We start from the raw sequence: 23,088 nt of genomic DNA on the forward strand, positions 1-23,088 counted from the left end.
ACAGGTTTTTTGGGTTATCAGGAGTTGTATGCCAAAATCATCAGTATTAAAACAATAAAAGACCTGACAAAATTCAGTTGGTGGATAATGAATCTATAATATATGAAAGTTTAATTGTAATCATTACATTATGGTAAATAATGAAATATAACACTATATGCTAATTTTTTGAGAAGGACCTGTACATGACTTCATCAAAGGTTTCTTCACAATAGAACATTCCTTAATCAGTGAACAGGTATAATCTCTGGTGAATCCTAGCAGTAGGTTTTTAATTTTCTTATACTGCCATTGCAGGGTAGATGAAGCATTACAAGATCAAAAGTTTATATGTGTAATGCAGGACAGGACCCTGTTGTGAATTCTGCTCTTGGGTTCCCTCCAGTGGTTGTTGGTGGGAATGCAGTTGTCTCTGACTCGCAGTCCTGGCCAGGTGTATCGGATGATTACTATTCTGACTGGGATATTTAGGTGTGCAGGATCCTTTAGCCCTTGCCAGTTGTCAATGTTTCTTTGGAAGTATTGGATCTCTGCCTGGCCTCTCCTGCTTAACTGCCAGTTCAGCAAAGATAAGTGTCTGTTTCTTTTTCTGAAGCACATATGCTGTGTGCTTATTTTCAGTGCTGTTCTTTTGTTTCTATTTGTCCAGCTTAGACTGTGTCAGTTGTTTTTCTCAGTCTAGTTGGATTCTCCGGAGTTGCAGATATACTCTCCACATCTTTAGTTAGATGGTGGAGTTTTATATTTTCTGCTGTGGATATTTTTGTAGCATTTTTATGCTGACCGCTTAGTATCCTGTCCTGTCCTTTTCTATTTAGCTAGAAGTGGCCTCCTTTGCTAAGCCTGTTTTCCGTCTGCGTATGTCTTTTCCTCTCCAACTCACAGTCATTATTTGTGGGGGGCTGCCTATCCTTTGGGGGTCTGCTTTGAGGCAAGATAGTTTTCCTATTTCCATCTTTAGGGGTATTTAGTCCTCCGGCTGTGTCGAGGTGTCTAGGTTTTGTTAGGCACACCCCATGGCTACTTCTAGTTGTGATGATAAGATCAGGGTCAGGATTGCAGTCAGTATAAGTTACCACTTACTCCAATGAAGGTTTTCATGCTGCTCCAAGGCCACCTAATCATAACAGGACCCTGGTCCTCCAGAGATATATACATTGGCCTTCTATTAATTCTAAATAAGGGGCATGCCCTCTATTAACTCAAAATTCACTAAGAGTGTACAATCACTGACAGAAGTTATGTCGCTTATCCATGTTATGTAAATAAAAGCTTATAACCTGACGTTAAATTCATCCATTGGTTGTATAAATTATTCTTTTGAAAGCTGAAACCCTCCAAAATGTGGTTTAGGTTAAGAAAATAAATTGGCATCAATGCAGAAATATTGATCAGCTAATGGGCTCGGAATGGTTAGATTTTGGCAAGACAAAAGCTTTGTCGCCTGGTCATATAATGCAACCAATCCTAGTCTACATCCTCAACTGTGCTCGGTAAATGATCGGTTAATTGGAGTGTGTGTATAAAAAGAAACCTAGCACCCCAGACCTTCACATGAACTGCAACTTGAGCTCTGACAACATGTCAAAAATCCACTGCAGAGGTGGCTGGCACCTTTAATGTGTCTCAGCATCAAGTACAAAGAATTAAAAAAAGTTTTCAAGTGACTGGAGATGTGTTTGACAAGCCCAGGTCTGGCACACCCCACAAGACCACTGCTCAGGAAGAACCTTTGTTGGTTAGAAAATCCAAAGCAAGCCCCTCTTGCACTGCAGCAGAGTTCCAACAGACCCGGTCACCTCAAGTCCCTGTGTCAACTAGAACAGTTTGTAGGATTATGTATCAAAATGGCCTCCATGGTCGTATCAGTGCCCAGAAGCCAGTGCTAAACAAATGGCAAATAAAAAACATGTGACATTTGCAAAGTCCCACAGCCTGTTAAACAGATGCTGGAAAAGTGGCAGAAGGTGGTTTTCTCTGATGAATCTTCAGTAGAATTACACCACAGCCGCCACAAATACTGCAGGAGACCTACTGGAGCCCATATAGATCCATAATACACCCAGAAAACAGTTAAATTTGGTGGTGGAAAGATCATGGTCTGGGGTTATATTCAGAATGGGGGTGTGCAAAACATTTGCAAGGTGGAAGGCAATATCAATAGCCTAAAATATCAAGAAGTATTAGCTAGCTCTTATATTCCAAATCATGAAAGGGGTCAAATTCTCCAGCAGGATGGTGCTCCATCTCATACATCCATCTCTACAACAAAGTTCCTCCAGGCAAAAGATATCAAGGTGCTCAAGGACTGGCCAGCCCAGTCACCAGACATGAACATCATTGAGCATGTTTGGGTAGGATGAAAGAGGAAGCTTGGAAGACAAAACCAAAGAATCTAGATGAACTCTGGGAGTCATGTAAGACTGCATTATTTTCTATTCCTGATGACTAGGGTTGAGCGACTTTTATTTTTATAGGGTCGAGTCAGGTTTCACGAAACCCGACTTTCTCAAAAGTCGGGTCGAGTGAAATCGGCCGATCCTATAGAAAAGTTGGGGTCGGGGTCGGCCGAAACACGAAACCCAATGCAGTGCAATGGGATACTAATGGTTCCCAGGGTCTGAAGGAGAGGAAACTCTCCTTCAGGCCCTGGGATCCATATTAATGTGTAAAATAATAAAAATAAAAAATAGGGATATACTCACCCTCGGACGCGCCCTGGTTCTAGCCGGCAGCCTTCCTTCCTAAGAAGGAGCAAGTGAAGGACCTTCGATGACGTCGTGGCTTGTGATTGGTCGCGTGACCGCTCATGTGACCGCTCACGCGACCAATCACAAGCCACGACGTCACCGCAGGTCCTTCACTCGCTCATTCTTAGGAGGGGAGACTGCCGGTTAGAACCATAGAACCAGGGCGCATCCGAGGGTGAGTATATCAATATTTTTTTTTTTTTATTCTTTAAAATAGGGATATACTCACCCTCGGACGCGCCCTGGTTCTAATCGGCAGCCTTCCTTCCTAAGAATTAGCAAGTGAAGGAACTTCGATGACGTCGCGGCTTGTGATTTGTCGCGTGACCGCTCATGTGACCGCTCATGCGACCAATCACAAGCCGCGACGTCACCGCAGGTCCTTCACTTGCTCATTCTTAGGAGGGGAGACTGCCGGTTAGAACCAGGGCGCGTCCGAGGGTGAGTATATCAATATTTTTTATTTTTATTCTTTATTTTTCACATAAATATGGATCCCGATACCGATTCCCGATATCGCAAAAATATCGGAACTCGATATCGGAATTCCGATACCCGATAAGAAGAACGCTGACCTCATGGCCGACCCCACACAGGAATCGGGTCGGGTTTCATGAAACCCGACTTTGCCAAAAGTCAGCGACTTCTGAAAATGACCGATCCGTTTCGCTCAACCCTACTGATGACTTCATTAATAAATTGTATGACTCATTGTTGAACCGCATGGATGCAGTCTTTCAAGCTCATGGAAGTCACACAAAATGTTAAATATGACTCTAATAGCACCACAACTTCATTCACCAATTTTATGCAACATATATTTTAATATTTTAATTTAATTATTTGTTTAATATAACATTACTTTCTGTGGGCGATAAAACTTTTGTCTTGCCAAAATCTGACCACTCTGTGTCCATTAAATGATCAATATTTCTGCATTGATGCCAATTTATTTTCTTAACCTAGACCTCATTTCGGAGGGTTTGATCTTTCAAAAGAATAATTTATACAACCAATGGATGAATTTAACATCAGGTTATAAGCTTTTATTTATGTAACATGGATAAGAGACATAACTTCTGTCAGGGAGTGTATATAAAAATACGTTTTTTTAAACTGAAAAACCCCAACTGATGGGATGAGGTTTTACATGGACAATCTGGTCCTTCATCCTTGAGTGGAAATAGTCTGACCAAAGGACCACCTCTGTAGTAATAAACAGCACTCATATAAAGGAATGAAATGCATAGCCAGGCCTCCCAGCATGGTGCCTGCTCATACTTGGTGGTTCTTTAAGTGACTACTGAAGAGGTGAACACAGTATGGAAAGTAGTGATGAGCAAATATACTCGTTGCTCGGGTTTTCTAGAGCATGCTCGGGTGATCTCCGAGTATTTATGACTGCTCGGAGATTTAGTTTTCTTCCCCGCAGCTGAATGATTTACGTCTGATAGCTAGCTTGATGTGGGGATTCCCTAGCAAACAGGCAACTCCCACATGTACACAGGCTGGCTAGTAGCTGTAAATCATTCAGCTGCGGCGATGAAAACTAAATCTCCGAGCAGTCATAAATAATCGGAGGACACCCGAGCGTGCTCGGGAAAACCCCAGCAACGAGTATATTCGCTCTATCACTAATGGGAAGCAATTCAACAATATCCTTATAGCCAAGAGTACATGTGGATGGTGTTGTTATACAACAATTTCTTATAGGAAGAGTTATCTAGAGAAACATGATTTTTTCCTTATTATTATTTTATTATTATTATTATTTATTTATATAGCACCATTAATTCCATGGTGCTGTACATGAGAAAAAGGGTTACATACAGGGTTATAGAAATCTTTAACAGAAACAAAATTTACAATGACAGACTGGTGCAAACGGCATAGGACCCTGTCCTTGCGGACGTTCATTCTTCCTTGTAGGATTGACCCATATTTATTGAAATTAGACTATTATTGGAAACCTTTTAATAGCAAGATTTCATTTTTTGCCTACATCAGATATTATCTTCACATATGTTTTAGATCACGCTGTAGTAAAAAAAAACATGTTCTAGTTGCGGGGTATGGCACGGATTTCATACTGTTTGGGACCATTTGTCGACGCCATTGCAGGGCTCAGGTCCAATATTGCTCCAGGTGGAGCCTGGAAATTGAAGTTCTGTAACAGGGTGGTGAAGAAGAGAAACAGCTCCATTAAGGCCAGTGTCTCACCTGCACAACTTCTTTTACCTGGTAGAAAAGGAGACAACAACATGAGCATGAGCTAATAACTATCCGATACTAGAATAGTGGAAAAATGTAAAATAAGAGCAATTCCCACTCAAATGGACCATGTAACACTATATTTACCCTGCAACGAACACATTGGCTTAATGGTTGGAAGTAAAGCTAGACAATTACTGAAGGCCCAGCAGTAGGTTGAGGTCCAGCTTTGGATTCTCTGGCAATACGGCTGTTATTAGCTGAGCCTCAGCCAATATGAATCGTATAGCCAAGGAATCAGGAACTAGACCTCCATCTAGAGGCCTGCTGTTGCCAAACTCCTACCTTGTTGAAATCTTTTGCAATACCACATTTGGGTCAACCATAATTAACATGGATGACCATTTATCTAAACGGCTTCCATTTAATACTACATATTCCCTATAGTGGCTACTGCTACATAGGTGGTCCTGCAAAAATGTTACTTGATGAGTGTCGGCAGAGCTGGACCATTATTAAATGGCTGTCTGTATTAAGGCAACATCTTTAAAAGTGCAAAGAATAAATACCTAAACATCCACTATATAGTAACATTCAGTAATACTGTTACCTATGGAGAATGGTATGAAAGCCTCAATCTTCCTCAGCTTTCCTTCTGAGTCAAGAAAGTGTTCAGGGTAAAACTCATTGGGTTTCTCAAAGTATGCTTTATCTCTGAGCACAGAATGCAGTAACGGGATGATAACTGTGTCCTGGGAGGATGAAAGGGTTTTGAATTATACAGAATATATATTCAGAAATCAATATATCCTTTGCATTCATCTGGAATGACCATTTAAAGGGTTTATTTAGGCAAGCACAAAATAATATTATCTGGCTGTCCCCACACTCCCTGTTACCTTAATAATAAGTTTTAGCTCCTCTCAGTCCCTTGCAGTAATTCTTGTGATATGTTCAGCATTTCTCTTGATGAAGCATTTCCAAGCGAAACGCGCTTTGGGTGTGGTGCGTCCCCTGAGTTTCATCCTCAGGTAATTATACCTTCCTTTGTCCTTGGTTTACCATATAGACACCTTTATTATGCCTTCACACTGGACGTGTATGCAAACTTTACTCTGCTATCATCAATTTGGTTTATATAGGAGGCTCCTTTATTGTGACTCTCTTACCACACACTTATACATACCTTACTTTCTTATTGCAACTTTGATCTTCATAATAGGGGTTTACTTGTATGTTATGGCTGGCAATCAGGCAACACAGCGTGCAGTAATCAGCGCACATACAGAGATCTGGCAATAACCAAAAACAATAGGACGAGCTCTGAGACGTGGAATCTCTGTAGACTGCAGTACCTGATCTATCCTCACACAACTATAAGCAGCAGTGGATTGCGCCTATCACTACCTATGCAACTCGACACTGCCTGAGGAGCTGACTAGCCTGAAGATAGAAATACAAGCCTGACTTACCTCAGAGAAATACCCCAAAGGAATAGGCAGCCCCCCACATATAATGACTGTTAGCAAGATGAAAAGACAAACGTAGGAATGAAATAGATTCAGCAAAGTGAGGCCCGATATTCTAGACAGAGCGAGGATAGCAAAGAGAACTATGCAGTCTACAAAAAACCCTAAAACGAAAACCACGCAAAGGGGCAAAAAGACCCACCGTGCCGAACTAACAGCACGGCGGTGCACCCCTTTGCTTCTCAGAGCTTCCAGCAAAAGTTAATAGCAAGCTGGACAGAAAAAACAGAAAACAAACTAGAAGCACTTATCTAGCAGAGCAGCAGGCCCAAGGAAAGATGCAGTAGCTCAGATCCAACACTGGAACATTGACAAGGAGCAAGGAAGACAGACTCAGGTGGAGCTAAATAGCAAGGCAGCCAACGAGCTCACCAAAACACCTGAGGGAGGAAGCCCAGAGACTGCAAAACCACTTGTGACCACAGAAGTGAACTCAGCCACAGAATTCACAACAGTACCCCCCCCTTGAGGAGGGGTCACCGAACCCTCACCAGAACCCCCAGGCCGACCAGGATGAGCCACATGAAAGGCACGAACAAGATCTGGGGCATGGACATCAGAGGCAAAAACCCAGGAATTATCTTCCTGAGCATAACCCTTCCATTTGACCAGATACTGGAGTTTCCGTCTAGAGACACGAGAATCCAAAATCTTCTCCACAATATACTCCAATTCCCCCTCCACCAAAACAGGGGCAGGAGGCTCCACAGATGGAACCATAGGTGCCACGTATCTCCTCAACAACGACCTATGGAATACATTATGTATGGAAAAGGAGTCTGGGAGGGTCAGACGAAAAGACACCGGATTGAGAATCTCAGAAATCCTATACGGACCAATAAAACGAGGTTTAAATTTAGGAGAGGAAACCTTCATAGGAATATGACGAGAAGATAACCAAACCAGATCCCCAACACGAAGTCGGGGTCCCACACGGCGTCTGCGATTAGCGAAAAGCTGAGCCTTCTCCTGGGACAAGGTCAAATTGTCCACCACCTGAGTCCAGATCTGCTGCAACCTGTCCACCACAGAATCCACACCAGGACAGTCCGAAGACTCAACCTGTCCTGAAGAGAAACGAGGATGGAACCCAGAATTGCAGAAAAATGGAGAGACCAAGGTAGCCGAGCTGGCCCGATTATTAAGGGCGAACTCAGCCAACGGCAAAAATGACACCCAATCATCCTGGTCAGCGGAAACAAAACATCTCAGATATGTTTCCAAGGTCTGATTGGTTCGTTCGGTCTGGCCATTAGTCTGAGGATGGAAGGCCGAGGAGAAAGATAGGTCAATGCCCATCCTACCACAAAAGGCTCGCCAGAACCTCGAGACAAACTGGGAACCTCTGTCAGAAACAATATTCTCAGGAATGCCATGTAAACGAACCACATGCTGGAAGAACAAAGGCACCAAATCAGAGGAGGAAGGCAATTTAACCAAGGGCACCAGATGGACCATTTTAGAAAAGCGATCACAGACCACCCAAATGACCGACATTTTTTGAGAAACGGGAAGGTCAGAAATGAAATCCATCAAAATATGTGTCCAAGGCCTCTTCGGGACCGGCAAGGGCAAAAGCAACCCACTGGCACGTGAACAGCAGGGCTTAGCCCTAGCACAAATTCCACAGGACTGCACAAAAGCACGCACATCCCGTGACAGAGATGGCCACCAGAAGGATCTAGCAACCAACTCCCTGGTACCAAAGATTCCTGGATGACCGGCCAGCACCGAACAATGAAGTTCAGAGATAACTTTACTAGTCCACCTATCAGGGACGAACAGTTTCTCGGCCGGACAACGATCAGGTTTATTAGCCTGAAATTTCTGCAACACTCTCCGCAAATCAGGGGAGATGGCAGACACAATGACTCCTTCCTTGAGGATACTCGCCGGCTCAGATAACCCCGGAGAGTCGGGCACAAAACTCCTAGACAGAGCATCCGCCTTCACATTTTTAGAGCCCGGAAGGTATGAAATCACAAAATCAAAACGAGCAAAAAATAACGACCAACGGGCCTGTCTAGGATTCAAGCGCTTGGCAGACTCAAGATAAGTAAGGTTCTTATGATCAGTCAAAACCACCACGCGATGCTTAGCACCCTCAAGCCAATGACGCCACTCCTCGAATGCCCACTTCATGGCCAGCAACTCTCGGTTGCCCACATCATAATTACGCTCAGCAGCAGAAAATTTCCTGGAAAAGAAAGCACATGGTTTGAACACTGAGCAACCAGAACCTCTCTGTGACAAAACCGCCCCTGCACCAATCTCAGAAGCATCAACCTCGACCTGGAACGGAAGAGAAACATCAGGTTGACACAACACAGGGGCACAGCAAAAACGACGCTTCAACTCCTGAAAAGCTTCCACGGCAGCAGAAGACCAATTAACCAAATCAGCACCCTTCTTGGTCAAATCGGTCAATGGTCTGGCAATGCTAGAAAAATTACAGATGAAGCGACGATAAAAATTAGCAAAGCCCAGGAATTTCTGCAGACTTTTTAGAGATGTCGGCTGAGTCCAATCCTGGATGGCCTGAACCTTAACCGGATCCATCTCGATAGTAGAAGGGGAAAAGATGAACCCCAAAAATGAAACTTTCTGCACACCGAAGAGACACTTTGATCCCTTCACGAACAAGGAATTAGCACGCAGTACCTGGAAAACCATTCTGACTTGCTTCACATGAGACTCCCAATCATCTGAGAAGATCAAAATGTCATCCAAGTAAACAATCAAGAATTTATCCAGATACTCACGGAAAATGTCATGCATAAAAGACTGAAAAACAGATGGAGCATTGGCAAGTCCGAACGGCATCACCAGATACTCAAAATGACCCTCGGGCGTATTAAATGCCGTTTTCCATTCATCTCCCTGCCTGATTCTCACCAGATTATACGCACCACGAAGATCTATCTTGGTGAACCAACTAGCCCCCTTAATCCGAGCAAACAAGTCAGAAATCAATGGCAAGGGATACTGAAACTTAACAGTGATCTTATTAAGAAGGCGGTAATCAATACACGGTCTTAGCGAACCATCCTTCTTGGCTACAAAAAAGAACCCTGCTCCCAATGGTGACGACGATGGGCGAATATGTCCCTTCTCCAGGGACTCCTTCACATAACTGCGCATAGCGGTGTGTTCAGGTACGGACAAATTAAATAAACGACCCTTAGGGAATTTACTACCAGGAATCAAATCGATAGCACAATCACAATTCCTATGCGGAGGTAGGGCATCAGACTTGGACTCTTCAAATACATCCTGAAAGTCCGACAAGAACTCTGGGATGTCAGAAGGAATGGATGACGAAATAGACAAAAATGGAACATCACCATGTACTCCCTGACAACCCCAGCTGATTACCGACATAGAGTTCCAATCCAATACTGGATTATGGGTTTGTAGCCATGGCAACCCCAACACGACCACATCATGCAAATTATGCAGTACCAGAAAGCGAATAACTTCCTGATGTGCAGGAGCCATGCACATGGTCAGCTGGGCCCAGTACTGAGGCTTATTCTTGGCCAAAGGTGTAGCATCAATTCCTCTCAACGGAATAGGACACCGCAAAGGCTCCAAGAAAAATCCACAACGTTTAGCATAATCCAAATCCATCAGATTCAGGGCAGCGCCTGAATCCACAAATGCCATGACAGAATACGATGACAAAGAGCACATTAAGGTAATGGACAAAAGGAATTTGGACTGTACAGTACCAATAACGGCAGAGCTATCGAACCGCCTAGTGCGTTTAGGACAATTAGAAATAGCATGAGTAGAATCACCACAATAGAAACACAGTCTGTTCAGACGTCTGTGTTCTTGCCGTTCTACTTTAGTCATAGTCCTGTCGCACTGCATAGGCTCAGGTTTACTCTCAGACAATACCGCCAGATGGTGCACAGATTTACGCTCGCGCAAGCGACGACCGATCTGAATGGCCAAGGACATAGACTCATTCAAACCAGCAGGCATAGGAAATCCCACCATTACATCCTTAAGAGCTTCAGAGAGACCCTTTCTGAACAAAGCCGCTAGTGCAGATTCATACCACAGAGTGAGTACTGACCACTTCCTAAATTTCTGACAATATACTTCTACATCATCCTGACCCTGGCATAAAGCCAGCAGATTTTTCTCAGCCTGATCCACTGAATTAGGCTCATCGTAAAGCAATCCCAGCGCCTGGAAAAATGCATCAACATTACTCAATGCAGAATCTCCTGGTGCAAGAGAAAACGCCCAGTCCTGTGGATCGCCGCGCAAAAAAGAAATAATAATCAAAACCTGTTGAATAGTATTACCAGAAGAGTGAGGTTTCAAGGCCAAAAATAGCTTACAATTATTTCTGAAGCTCAGGAACTTAGTTCTGTCACCAAAAAACAAATCAGGAATCGGAATTCTTGGTTCTAGCATCGATTTCTGATCAATAGTATCTTGAATCTTTTGTACATTTACAACGAGATTATCCATTGAGGAGCACAGAGCCTGAATATCCATGTCCACAGCTGTGTCCTGAAGCACTCTAATGTCTAGGGGAAAAAAAAGACTGAAGACAGAGCTAAGAAAAAAAAATGATGTCAGGATTTCTTTTTTCCCTCTATTGGGAATCATTGGTGTGGCTCCTTGTACTGTTATGGCTGGCAATCAGGCAACACAGCGTGCAGTAATCAGCGCACATACAGAGATCTGGCAATAACCAAAAACAATAGGACGAGCTCTGAGACGTGGAATCTCTGTAGACTGCAGTACCTGATCTATCCTCACACAACTATAAGCAGCAGTGGATTGCGCCTATCACTACCTATGCAACTCGGCACTGCCTGAGGAGCTGACTAGCCTGAAGATAGAAATACAAGCCTGACTTACCTCAGAGAAATACCCCAAAGGAATAGGCAGCCCCCCACATATAATGACTGTTAGCAAGATGAAAAGACAAACGTAGGAATGAAATAGATTCAGCAAAGTGAGGCCCGATATTCTAGACAGAGCGAGGATAGCAAAGAGAACTATGCAGTCTACAAAAAACCCTAAAACGAAAACCACGCAAAGGGGCAAAAAGACCCACCGTGCCGAACTAACAGCACGGCGGTGCACCCCTTTGCTTCTCAGAGCTTCCAGCAAAAGTTAATAGCAAGCTGGACAGAAAAAACAGAAAACAAACTAGAAGCACTTATCTAGCAGAGCAGCAGGCCCAAGGAAAGATGCAGTAGCTCAGATCCAACACTGGAACATTGACAAGGAGCAAGGAAGACAGACTCAGGTGGAGCTAAATAGCAAGGCAGCCAACGAGCTCACCAAAACACCTGAGGGAGGAAGCCCAGAGACTGCAATACCACTTGTGACCACAGAAGTGAACTCAGCCACAGAATTCACAACACTTGTAATATGGTGTATAGCATTGTGGCGTCCTTTTACTATTTGCCTTTTGATATATTGAGGATTTTTTAATTAATTTATGTACTAATTTGTTTGTATAATACTATTTTGTGAGGACCATTAATACTCCTTTGTACCTACCCACATTTTTCTGTACCTGTGGCATCTGTCTTACTTTTCTTAAAATTCATTTGTGAAGTTGTTTAATAAAAATGACTATTTTAATTGATATATGGCTGTGTGTAAAGCTCAATTTCTTCGGTGTTATATTGTATTTTTGCTTTATGGATGACTTTATCTAGAATAAATTTGGTGTCTTCATCCTGACATTCCTCCCAACGTTCCCTAAATGCCTCTAAATTACATTGTTCAAGAAGCAGGGCTATATCTCTCACAACTACATCACTCCCACCAAGCTCCATCCTGAGACTCCAATGCAGTCTCAAGTCGGTTAACTTCCTGCACATACAGTTTATCCCTGTTAACATTCCTCCCATTTCACCCAGTATGTACTACCCTGACACTTTCCTGCAGTCAATATTTGGTCCTGGTGTTGACACTGGCACCACGTAGACTCAGAGTGCTACAGGGTATCAATGAGTCAGACAATTCATTCATTGTAATCTAGTGTTAGGGCTGGCGGAACGCAACGAGTAAATATTGAGATAATATAGGTGTGTTCGCAGCTCGGGGTCCACCGTGCAGGAGTGGAACCTGCTGCTAGTAAAGGGCGGCACAATATGGTGGTATAATGCCTGAATAGACATGGGTTCCATCACCAGGTCTGTATAGGAGCAAACTCTGTTGCTTCACAGAGTCGTCGGCATTAGGATAACGCTGTGCCCTGTTAACCTCACAGAGGATCACAGCTCACTAACAGATAGCATACAGTGGTCATACAGTCTGCGTCAGCACACAAACAACTCCTATCCGGAGGTGCTGGAATTCTAGTGGCTATACGCCAGCCCTAAATTCACACACACAAACTCCTCTCCGGAGGAACCGGAATTCTAGTGGCTATACAGCTGGCCCTGAGCACATACAGACCACAAGGTAGCTAAGCTAATAAACATAGGTTGATTCTAGCGCATGGCCGTGCGGCCATACGGACCTTTTATAGAGAAAGCTCTCCAGGACCTTCCTAGTGGTCCAATAGGAACTGCGTCAGGACCTAAGCATGTGACCCCCGACCTCCAATAAGAGGTCGTCCCATGGGCATGCTCAGTAGCGGAAAAGCAGGACTTAGTCCCAGGAGCATCTGCTCGCCACAGAAAAGTGCTAGTTACAATGGCTGAGCCTGAAAGATCAACAGTAACCAAGCGCACAGTATCTGCCTGAACCAGATGCTGGGACCAACGTCTCCACTGAGCAGGCTCCAATGCGGCTGAAGAACAATGGGAGACCACAGCAGAGGTGGTTTGAGATTTCACCTGTGCAGCGGCAGGAACTCGACATCACACATCTAGTGCTCCAGAATTCCCGGCACCATCACTTCTGGACAAAGCTAAAAGCTGATAGCACTACTTGTTCAGTGTGCAGTCTGCAATGTCTGGGTCATCTCCCTCTCCCACTGTGCACATCCCCAGTCACTGTAAACTTGCTGGAAATCATACTAAAGAGCAAACTGTAAACATGCTGGCTTAGGAATTCAAATCAAAGACTTCAAATCTCTGTACTTGATGCTACATCAACTGAATTCTTACCTTAGGAATAGAGTAACCTCTAAAGGTAACATCACGAGAGGTGACATGAGGAGCGCTTCCAGGTACAATATCACCAAACCTTTGGATTTCATGTATGACGGCATCAGTATACGGCATTTGTTTTCTATGTTCTATCTGGGGCTGAGCAGATCCAATCACTGCTTCAATTTCATCATGAACTTTTCCTGAGAAAATACAAATATTTATATTGATTATTGTCCTTACTGTTCATTTTTAATGACAAGCAAAGCAAATTATAATAAAAAAATCAACTTTTAACACTTTTTTTATAGTTTGTATGTAGTTAACAAACAAAAATCTTTAATTAATTATATTGCATCACTTATCTTTTACTGAGTTACATTCTGTATTATACCCCAGAACTGCTCTACCTATTCTGCTGGTGCCGTCACTGTGTACATATGTTACATTACTGATCCTGTACTGATCCTGAGCTACATCCTGCATTATACTCCAGAGCTGCACTCACTATTCTGCAGGTGCAGTCACTGTGTACATACTTTACATTATTGATCCTATACTGATCATGTATTACACCCCAGAGCTGCACTCACTATTCTGCTGGTGCAGTCACTGTGTACATACATTACATTACTTATCCTCTACTGATCCTGAGTTATATACAGTATTATACTCCAGAGCTGCACTCACTATTCTGCTGGGGTGGTCACTGTGTACATAAATTACATTACTTATCATTACTGACACTGAGTGCATCCTGTATCATACTCCAGAGCTGCACTCACTATTCTACTGGTGCAGTCTCTGTGTACATACATTACATTACTGACTCTGTACTGATCCTGAGTTACCTCTTTTATTATACTCCAGAGCTGCACTCACTATTCTGCTGGTGCAGTCACTGTGTACATACATTACATTGCTGATCCTGTACTGATCCTGAGTTACCTCTTATTATACTCCAAAGCTGCACTCACCATTCTGCTGGTGTAGTCACTGTGTACATACATTACATTGCTGATCATGAATTACATCCTGTATTATACCCCACAGCTGCACTCACTATTCTGCTGGTGCAGTCACTGCTTACATATATTACATTACTGATCCTGAGTTACATCCTGTATTATACCCCAGAGCTGCACTCACTATTCTGCTGGTGCAGTCACTGTGTACATACATTACATTACTGATCCTGTACTGATCCTGAGTTACCTCTTTTATTATACTCCAGAGCTGCACTCACTAGCTGCACTCACTATTCTGAGAGGTCTGGATACACATGATGAGAGCATTATACTGCCTCTGTACAAATCCCTAGTTAAACCGCACATGGAGTACTGTGTCCAGTTTTGGGCACCGGTGCTCAGGAAGGATATAATGGAACTAGAGAGAGTATAAAGGAGGGCAACAAAATTAATAAAGGGGATGGGAGAACTACAATACCCAGATAGATTAGCGAAATTAGGATTATTTAGTCTAGAAAAAAGACGACTGAGGGGGCGATCTAATAACCATGTATAAGTATATAAGGGGACAATACAAATATCTCGCTGAGGATCTGTTTATACCAAGGAAGGTGACGGGCACAAGGGGGCATTCTTTGCGTCTGGAGGAGAGAAGGTTTTTCCACCAACATAGAAGAGGATTCTTTACTGTTAGGGCAGTGAGAATCTGGAATTGCTTGCCTGAGGAGGTGGTGATGGCGAACTCAGTCGAGGGGTTCAAGAGAGGCCTGGATGTCTTCCTGGAGCAGAACAATATTGTATCATACAATTATTAGGTTCTGTAGAAGGACGTAGATCTGGGGATTTATTATGATGGAATATAGGCTGAACTGGATGGACAAATGTCTTTTTTCGGCCTTACTAACTATGTTACTATGCTGGTGCAGTCACTGTGTACATACATTACATTGCTGATCCTGTACTGATCCTGAGTTACCTCTTTTATTATACTCCAGAGCTGCACTCACTATTCTGCTGGTGCAGTCAATGTGTACATACTTTACATTACTTATCCTGCACCATACCCCGGAGCTGCACTCACTATTCTGCTGCTGCAGTCACTGTGTATACACATTACTGATACTTTACTGATCTTAATTTAAAGCAATCATTCATACTCCTAAAGGTACCTTCACACTGGCCAACTTAACAACGATAATGATAGCGATCCGTGACGTTGCAGCGTCCTGGCTAGTGATATCGTTGTGTTTAACACGCAGCAGCGATCTGGATCCTGCTGTGACATCGTTGGTCGGAGCAGAAAGTCCAGGACTTTATTTCGTCGCTGGATCTCCCGCAGACATCACTGAATCGGCGTGGGTGATGCCGATTCAGCAATGTCTTCACTGGTAACCAGGGTAAACATCGGGTTACTAAGCGCAGGGCCGCGCTTAGTAACCCGATGTTTACCCTGGTTACCATTGTAAATGTAAAAAAAACCAAACACTACATACTTACATTCAGGTGTCTGTCGAGTCCCCCGGCGTTCTGCTTCCCTGCACTGTCAGCGCCGGCCAGCCGAAAAACAGATTACAGCGGTGACATCACCGCACTGATTTACGGCCAGCCGGCGCTCACAGTCAGTGCAGGAAAGCAGAACGCCGGGGGACAGACACCGGAATGTAAGTATGTAGTGTTTTGTTTTTTTTACGTTTACGCTGGTAACCAGGGTAAACATCGGGTCACTAAGTGCGGTCCTGCGCTTAGTAACCCGATGTTTACCCTGGTTACCAGGGGACTTCGCATAGTTGGTCGCTGGTGAGCTGTCTGTGTGACAGCTCTCCAGCGACCACACAGCGACGCTGCAGCGATCGGGATCATTGTCTAGATCACTGCAGCGTCACTAAATGTGACGGTACCTTTAGTGTCTCAAGTAGGGTTGAGCGAAACGGGTCGTTCATTTTCATAAGTCGCCGACTTTTGGCAAAGTCGGGTTTCATGAAACCCGACCCGATCCCTGTGTGGGGTCAGCCATGCGGTACGCGACTTTCGCACCAAAGTCGCGATTCAATGACGCGAAAAGCGCCATTTCTCAGCCAATTAAGGTGGACGCAGAGTGTGGGCAGCGTGATGACATAGGTCCTGGTCCCCACCATCTTAGAGAAGGGCATTGCAGTGATTGGCTTGCTTTCTGCGGCGTCACAGGGGCTATAAAGGGGCGTGCACGCCGACCGCCATCTTACTGCTGCTGATCTGAGCATAGGGAGAGGTTGCTGCCGCTTCGTCAGAAGCAGGGATAGCGTTAGGCAGGGTCCATTAACCCCCAAACCACTTGTGCTGTAGCGATTTCCACTGTCCAACACCACCTTTTGTTTGCAGGGACAGTGGAGGCTACATTTTTTTTTCCTCAGCACTGTTGCTCATTGGGCTGCCCTAGAAGGCTCCCTGATAGCTGCATTGCTGTTTGTACGCCGCTGTGCAAACCAACTGCTTTTTTCAAAGCACAAATCCTGTTGTTCCTTCCTTTCTGCACAGCTTTCTTGTTTGTTTGTCCACACTGTTGACTTTTTTTGTGCAGCTGTCCACTCCTGGTTATTGCTGACTGCCATACATTGCTGAGATTACTGCAGGGAGATAGTAATTGTAGGACAGTCCCTTTTTTTTTGTTTCGTTATATCTCTTCAAGCCACTTTCTGCCACAGAAAATATACTCTAATACAGTGGCCCAGATTTATTCATTAGTCTCCCTGAAGAAGAAAAGAGTGAAGATTAAAATTGGCAAATCTGTATCAGTGGCAGTCCTGTGTGTGGCACCTGTCTCAAATTGTGTGCCACATTAAACCTAGTGTGTAATACTGGGTCAGATTTCTTTTAAATTCTCCCTGAAAAAAAAAAATAGTGGGAGATTAAGATTGGCATTTCTGCTTCAGTGCTACTCCTGTGTGTGCCACCTGTCTCAAATTGTGTGCCACATTAAACCTAGTGTGTAATACTGGGCAAGATTTCTTTTAAATTCTCCCTGAAAAAAAAAATAGTGGGAGATTAAGATTGGCATTTCTGCTTCAGTGCCTCTCCTGTGTGTGCCACCTGTCTCAAATCGTGTGCCACATTAAACCTAGTGTGTAATACTGGGCCAGATTTCTTTTAAATTCTCCCTGAAAAAAAAAATAGTGGGAGATTAAGATTGGCATTTCTGCTTCAGTGCCACTCCTGTGTGTGCCACCTGTCTCAAATTGTGTGGCACAGTAAACCTAGTGTGTAATACTGGGCCAGATTTCTTTTAAATTCTCCCTGAAAAAAAATGTGGGAGATTAAGATTGGCATTTCTGCTTCAGAGCCACTCCTGTGTGTGCCACCTGTCTCAAATTGTGTGCCACATTAAACATAGTGTGTAATACTGGGTCAGATTTCTTTTAAATTCTCCCTGAAAAAAAAATAGTGGGAGATTAAGATTGGCATTTCTGCTTCAGTGCCACTCCTGTGTGTGCCACCTGTCTCAAATTGTGTGGCACAGTAAACCTAGTGTGTAATACTGGGCCAGATTTCTTTTAAATTCTCCCTGAAAAAAAATGTGGGAGATTAAGATTGGCATTTCTGCTTCAGAGCCACTCCTGTGTGTGCCACCTGTCTCAAATTGTGTGCCACATTAAACATAGTGTGTAATACTGGGCCAGATTTCTTTTAAATTCTCCCTGAAAAAAAAATAGTGGGAGATTAAGATTGGCATTTCTGCTTCAGTGCCACTCCTGTGTGTGCCACCTGTCTCAAATTGTGTGCCACATTAAACATAGTGTGTAATACTGGGTCAGATTTCTTTTAAATTCTCCCTGAAAAAAAAATAGTGGGAGATTAAGATTGGCATTTCTGCTTCAGTGCCACTCCTGTGTGTGCCACCTGTCTCAAATTGTGTGCCACATTAAACCTAGTGTGTAATACTGGGCCACATTTCTTTTAAATTCTCCCTGAAAAAAAAAATAGTGGGAGATTAAGATTGGCATTTTTGCTTCAGAGCCACTCCTGTGTGTGCCACCTGTCTCAAATTGTGTGCCACATTAAACCTAGTGTGTAATACTGGGTCAGATTTCTTTTAAATTCTCCCTGAAAAAAAAAAATAGTGGGAGATTAAGATTGGCATTTCTGCTTCAGTGCTACTCCTGTGTGTGCCACCTGTCTCAAATTGTGTGCCACATTAAACCTAGTGTGTAATACTGGGCAAGATTTCTTTTAAATTCTCCCTGAAAAAAAAAATAGTGGGAGATTAAGATTGGCATTTCTGCTTCAGTGCCTCTCCTGTGTGTGCCACCTGTCTCAAATCGTGTGCCACATTAAACCTAGTGTGTAATACTGGGCCAGATTTCTTTTAAATTCTCCCTGAAAAAAAATGTGGGAGATTAAGATTGGCATTTCTGCTTCAGAGCCACTCCTGTGTGTGCCACCTGTCTCAAATTGTGTGCCACATTAAACATAGTGTGTAATACTGGGTCAGATTTCTTTTAAATTCTCCCTGAAAAAAAATAGTGGGAGATTAAGATTGGCATTTCTGCTTCAGTTCCACTCCTGTGTGTGCCACCTGTCTCAAATTGTGTGGCACAGTAAACCTAGTGTGTAATAATGGGCCAGATTTCTTTTAAATTCTCCCTGAAAAAAAATGTGGGAGATTAAGATTGGCATTTCTGCTTCAGAGCCACTCCTGTGTGTGCCACCTGTCTCAAATTGTGTGCCACATTAAACCTAGTGTGTAATACTGGGCAAGATTTCTTTTAAATTCTCCCTGAAAAAAAAAATAGTGGGAGATTAAGATTGGCATTTCTGCTTCAGTGCCTCTCCTGTGTGTGCCACCTGTCTCAAATCGTGTGCCACATTAAACCTAGTGTGTAATACTGGGCCAGATTTCTTTTAAATTCTCCCTGAAAAAAAATGTGGGAGATTAAGATTGGCATTTCTGCTTCAGAGCCACTCCTGTGTGTGCCACCTGTCTCAAATTGTGTGCCACATTAAACATAGTGTGTAATACTGGGTCAGATTTCTTTTAAATTCTCCCTGAAAAAAAAATAGTGGGAGATTAAGATTGGCATTTCTGCTTCAGTTCCACTCCTGTGTGTGCCACCTGTCTCAAATTGTGTGGCACAGTAAACCTAGTGTGTAATAATGGGCCAGATTTCTTTTAAATTCTCCCTGAAAAAAAATGTGGGAGATTAAGATTGGCATTTCTGCTTCAGAGCCACTCCTGTGTGTGCCACCTGTCTCAAATTGTGTGCCACATTAAACCTAGTGTGTAATACTGGGTCAGATTTCTTTTAAATTCTCCCTGAAAAAAAAATAGTGGGAGATTAAGATTGGCATTTCTGCTTCAGTGCCACTCCTGTGTGTGCCACCTGTCTCAAATTGTGTGCCACATTAAACCTAGTGTGTAATACTGGGCCACATTTCTTTTAAATTCTCCCTGAAAAAAAAAATAGTGGGAGATTAAGATTGGCATTTTTGCTTCAGAGCCACTCCTGTGTGTGCCACCTGTCTCAAATTGTGTGCCACATTAAACCTAGTGTGTAATACTGGGTCAGATTTCTTTTAAATTCTCCCTGAAAAAAAAAAATAGTTGGAGATTAAGATTGGCATTTCTGCTTCAGTGCCACTCCTGTGTGTGCCACCTGTCTCAAATTGTGTGCCACATTAAACCTAGTGTGTAATAATGGGCCAGATTTTTTTTAAAGGGAAACTGTCACCCCGAAAATCGGGGGTGAGGTAAGCCCACCGGCATCAGGGGCTTATCTATAGCATTCTTTAATGCTGTAGATAAGCCCCCGATGTTACCTGAAAGAGGAGAAAAAGACGTTATATTATACTCACCCAGGGGCGGTCCCGCTGCTGGTCAGGTTGGATGGGCATCTCTGGTCCGCTGCGGCGCCTCCCATCTTCATTACAAGACGTCCTCTTCTGATCTTCAGCCACGGCTCCAGCGCAGGCGTACTTTGCTCTGCCCTGTTGAGGGCAGGCAAAGTACTGCAGTGCGCAGGCGCCGGGCCTCTGACCTTTCCGGCGCCTGCGCACTGCAGTACTTTGTCTGCCCTCAATAGGGCAGAGCAAAGTACGCCTGCGCCGGTGCCGTGGCTGAAGATCAGAAGAGGATGTCTTGTAATGAAGATGGGAGGCGCCGCAGCGGACCGGAGACACCCATCCGACCTGACCAGCAGCGGGACCGCCCCTGGGTGAGTATAATATATCGTCTTTTTCTCCTCTTTCATGTAACATCGGGGGCTTATCTACAGCATGACAGAATGCTCTAGAAAAGCCCCTGATGCCGGTGGGCTTACCTCACCCGTGATTTTCGGGGTGACAGGTTCCCTTTAAATTCTCCCTGAAAAAAAATAGTGGGAGATTAAGATTGGCATTTCTGCTTCAGAGCCACTCCCGTGTGTGCCACCTGTCTCAAATTGCGTGCCACATTAAACCTAGTGTGTAATACTGGGTCAGATTTCTTTTAAATTCTCCCTGAAAAAAAAATAGTGGGAGATTAAGATTGGCATTTCTGCTTCAGTGCCACTCCTGTGTGTGCCACCTGTCTCAAATTGTGTGCCACATGAAACCTAGTGTGTAATACTGGGTCAGATTTCTTTTAAATTCTCCCTGAAAAAAAAAATAGTGGGAGATTAAGATTGGCATTTCTGCTTCAGTGCCACTCCTGTGTGTGCCACCTGTCTCAAATTTTGTGCCACATAACATATACTTTATGAGAGTGGGCCACATTTCTTCAATATTCTCCCAGAAAAAATAAAAAGGGGGAGATTTGAATTGTTAGTGTCTGCATCAGCGTCATTCCTGTTTGTGGCATATCTGTCTGCCACTGAAGCTGTGTACTGTTATACATTGGGTCTGATTTTGCCTGCAGTCTGACCCACCTATAAAGGGATATATAAATCCAACAGAAGTTTGAGTTCACCTTGTAACTGGTTTTGCAGTAACAAATACCGTTAGTTTGGTTACGTTTTTCAAACAATGAGGAAGTCTGGTGGAACAGGTCGTGGCCGTGGGCGGTCATTGCCAGCTGGTAATGATGGTAGTGGTGGTGGAGAATCAGGTGGTCGTGGGAAAAGCAATATAGCACCTAAGTCTTGAGTTGTTGAGCCAGGTTCGTCGTCTGGCTACATAAGGCCTCAAACGCTCCCTTTTCTGGGAGTAGGAAAACCGCTTTTAAAGCCTGAGCAGCAAGAACAAGTTTTGGCTTTATTTGCTGACTCAGCCTCTAGCTCTTTCGCCTCCTCTTCTGAAACTGCTAAATGTAAAAGCAGCGCGTTGTTAGTGGATGTTCACGGTCAAGGACAAGTCGCTTCCTTGTCTTCTTCACCAAGAACAACAGAGAAGGATGCGTCAGGCGACACAACGGGTTACTCCATGGAGCTCTTTACACATACCGTTCCTGGGTTAGAAAGTGAAACAGTTAACAGGCCATGCCCATTACAAGTTGAATCGGACATGGAGTGCACAGATGCACAGCCACAGCCAGATTACTATGCTGTTCCTTTGACTCAGACCACAACATTGCCCTCGCAGTGTACTGATCCAGAATCAGACCCTGATGAGACTATGGTGCCCCGTCACGAACGCTATACCACCGGCTTACACGGTGACACAGACGAAGTTGCACACGAGATAGAAGAGGAGGTCATAGATGACCCAGTTGTTGACCCCGATTGGCAGCCATTGGGGGAACAGGGTGCAGGTGGCAGTAGCTCTGAAGCGGAGGAGGAGGAGCCGCAGAAGGCATCAACATCGCAACAGGTTCCATCTGCCAGGCCCGTATCTGGCCAAAAACGCGTGGCAAAACCAGTAGTAGGATATCGTGGACATCCGATTAAAGAAACTCAGTCTGCAATGCCTGAAAAGGTATCCGATAGTAGAAAGATTGCAGTCTGGCATTTTTTTAAACAACATCCAAATGATCAGCGCAAAGTCATCTGTCAAAAATGTTCAACTACCTTAAGCAGAGGTCAGAATCTTAAAAGTCTAAATACAAGTTGCATGCGTAGACATTTAACCACCATGCATTTGCAAGCCTGGACTCACTACCAAACTTCCCTTAAGGTTGTAGCACCCCCGGCCAATGAAGCTAGTCAGCAACGCTACATCCCTTCCCTCACTGTAAGCCCACCATTTCCCGCACCACCTGCAGCAAATGTGCAGATTTCGTCGCCAGGCCAAAGCAGTCAGGGAATCACCAGTTTCGTAGTAGGAAACACTGCATGTAGGGCACCAGCAAGAATACCATCTCCAACCCTCTCTCAGTCTGCCATGTCTACCGGCACCCCCGCTAGTTCCACGATCTGCAGCTCTCCAGTCCAGCTCACCCTACATGAGACTCTCGTTAGGAAAAGGAAGTACTCATCCTCGCATCCGCGTACACAGGGTTTGAACGCCCACATTGCTAGACTAATCTCATTAAAGATGATGCCCTACCGGTTAGTTGAAAGCAAAGCTTTCAAAGCCCTGATGGACTACGCAGAACCACGATACGAGCTACCCAGTCGACACTTTTTTTCCAGAAAAGCCATCCCAGCCCTCCACCAGCATGTAAAAG

At 44.0% G+C, this 23,088-nt stretch overlaps 1 protein-coding gene across 2 annotated transcripts in view; it reads right to left on the reverse strand.

Annotated features, from left to right (window-relative positions):
* Positions 1-4,528: 4,528 nt before the first annotated feature.
* LOC138638762 (cytochrome P450 2K1-like) overlaps positions 4,529-23,088 on the reverse strand; it is a 113,747-nt gene continuing 95,187 nt past the window's right edge. Inside the window, exons 8-10 of one of the 2 annotated variants that reach the window (XM_069728321.1) lie at positions 13,588-13,772; positions 5,572-5,713; positions 4,529-4,988 (exon numbers count right to left, since the gene is read on the reverse strand). In XM_069728321.1, coding sequence (XP_069584422.1) covers positions 4,810-4,988; positions 5,572-5,713; positions 13,588-13,772 — 506 coding nt within the window. In that variant the 3' untranslated portion in view covers positions 4,529-4,809. The remainder of the gene's footprint in view (positions 4,989-5,571; positions 5,714-13,587; positions 13,773-23,088) is intronic. The other variant, XM_069728323.1, reaches the window with a different exon arrangement.

Source organism: Ranitomeya imitator, chromosome 5 (genome assembly GCF_032444005.1).
Source record: "Ranitomeya imitator isolate aRanImi1 chromosome 5, aRanImi1.pri, whole genome shotgun sequence".
NCBI lineage: Eukaryota > Metazoa > Chordata > Amphibia > Anura > Dendrobatidae > Ranitomeya > Ranitomeya imitator.